General features: G+C 43.6%; 2 protein-coding genes across 2 annotated transcripts in view; both read left to right on the forward strand.

The window, feature by feature from the left end:
* LOC118336472 overlaps positions 1-2,227 on the forward strand; it is a 744,338-nt gene that overhangs the window by 49,785 nt on the left and 692,326 nt on the right. The gene's annotated exons all lie outside the window — the stretch shown is intronic.
* Positions 429-2,227, forward strand: part of plekho1b (pleckstrin homology domain containing, family O member 1b) — a 10,026-nt gene continuing 8,227 nt past the window's right edge. The window contains exons 1-2 of the mRNA XM_035673135.1: positions 429-733; positions 1,278-1,424. Coding sequence (XP_035529028.1) covers positions 707-733; positions 1,278-1,424 — 174 coding nt within the window. The 5' untranslated portion in view covers positions 429-706. The remainder of the gene's footprint in view (positions 734-1,277; positions 1,425-2,227) is intronic.

The following is a 2,227-nucleotide window of genomic DNA, read 5'->3' on the forward strand; positions in this document are numbered from 1 at the left end:
AGGAGCTGACGAAGGGGGTGTATAATCAATACATTATTGATGTATTATTATCATTATTATTATTATTATTATTATTATTATTGTTAACATTATTATTATTTTTTTATTATTATCATTATCATCATTATTACCATTATTATTATTATTATTATTATTATAATAATCATTATTGTTATTATTATTATTATTATTATTATTATTATAGTACTTTTATGATGGTTACTGCAGTAACGGAGTATTTGTACTTTTACTGCAGTATTATTGTGAACACAGTATTTGTAAACAGAGGTAGGACTATAAGGGAAGAAAGGAGGCACCAGGAGGTGTCTGCCTGTAGGGGGCGCTGTGGGGCTGCCGAGGAGCCGCTGAGCCAGCAGGGAGTCCGGAGGAGGAGGAGGAGGAGGAGGAGGAGGAGTAACCGGACACCGACTCACTGAGCAGCTCCTGGCCGGTCAGAGTGCAGCGGAGCCCGGCAGCAGCAGCAGCGGGGCGACGAGCAGAGTCTCACCGAGGATCAACAGCTGAGGAGCGGCGGAGCTGCGGCGGAGCTCCGGTCCTCCCTGCCGGACTTTAAGAGCTTTTATCCCTCTTCCATCCTCCGCTCTCCCGCCGGTCTGCGGCGCATTGTGGAGGAATAACGGAGTTACCGTGAAAGTGCGTGAAGTACCGTCATTATCCCGCCGCTGGCAGCCTGACAGCCGCCAGCATGAAGAAGAACAACTCCGGGAAACGGGTGAGAGTTACCGGCACCGACACCGGCCACCGGCGGCTCCTCTCGGTCCGCTTTATTCCGTTAAACCGGAGCTCGAGGAACAAAAGCCTCAAGGATTAGTTTAAAACCTTTATTTTGAAGGCAACAGCCGCAAGCTGCCATAAGACCAGACTTCCGGTTTTCAGAATAAGGGTCTGATTGATTTAAAGTTGAATAATTGAGTTAATGAGGAAACTATTAACGGTTAATGACCGTTAATAAGTGCCATTAAATCATATTAATATCAGTATCAAGTGAGAGTCTGCTTATAGTGAATAAATATGATATTTGTACTGATTTTATTTTTATATTTTAATGCTATGATATTGATAATAATGATTAAATTATGCATCACAACTCTGACCTGAAGAGTTATTTTAATGTTCTTTAAGACAAAAGTTCTGAATTTATCCTAAAGAACAGGCTGATGTTTTTATGTTTTAGAGTTTATTAATATTCTTTGTTTAAGTAAAAGTGAACTTACTCTGGCGGTGCTCCTCTGACAGCTTCCTGTTTCCTGTTTCAGGGCCCGAAGGACTCGGTGCAGCAGCACGTTCAGCCCGATAAGGTGGGCTGGATCCGGAAGTTCTGCGGGAAAGGGATCTTCAGAGAGATCTGGAAGAACCGCTTTGTGGTTCTGAGGGGAGATCAGCTGTTCATCTGCGAGAAAGAGGTGAGTCTGAGGGGGCGGGGCCTACAGGTGACTGACACCTGAGAGATATCTGACTGCTGTCACCTCGTTAGCACCTTTAATTATTGCCATGGTAACGGGGGGATGCTCCCCGTCATGTGAGAAACAGACAGCGTTCTCATGGCGACGGGGGGCAGAGTGAGACAGCTGTCTGTCTGCCTGTAGGTGTGTTTCTGTGATCAGTGCTCGTTAACCTCGTTAACTGACAGAGGTGTGACAGATTTAAAGGGACAGTGCAGCTTTTTCGACACTAATTTAACATTTAGGAACGTGAGAACGATTGATCAGTAATAATCAATCAATCAATCAATCACCTGTCATAAACACAGAACGTGTTCTGGTTCCAGTTTGTCCAAAAAGGTTCCATCTCATTCCAACCTGGTTCCCTGAGAACTGTAGATGTTTAAAAATCAATCAATAATTAGAAGAATATTTCAGAAGTGCTCTGTAGAATCTGTCATTCCTCCGGGTTCTGTTGTTGTTTGGGTTCTAACTGGAAACAGAAAGTTTAACCTCGACTTTCTACAGCGTTGTTCTGCTGGAGTCAAGTTTCAGTCTGAGCTGCAGGGAGCTCCGGTTTCACTGCTGCACCAAAGACAGAGCGGAACGTCCTCAGAGAACCTTTATCTACTGTGGAATAGAATCAGAATCAGAAATACTTTACTCATAGAAATACTTATAGAACCTTTATCTACTGTGGAACGTCCTCAGAGAACCTTTATCTACTGCGGTACGTCCTCAGAGAACCTTTATCTACTGCGGAACGTCCTCAGAGAACCTTTATC

The sequence above is a fragment of the Morone saxatilis genome, unplaced genomic scaffold (genome assembly GCF_004916995.1).
Source record: "Morone saxatilis isolate NCDOM2014 unplaced genomic scaffold, NCSU_SB_2.0 Contig24, whole genome shotgun sequence".
Taxonomy (NCBI): domain Eukaryota; kingdom Metazoa; phylum Chordata; class Actinopteri; family Moronidae; genus Morone; species Morone saxatilis.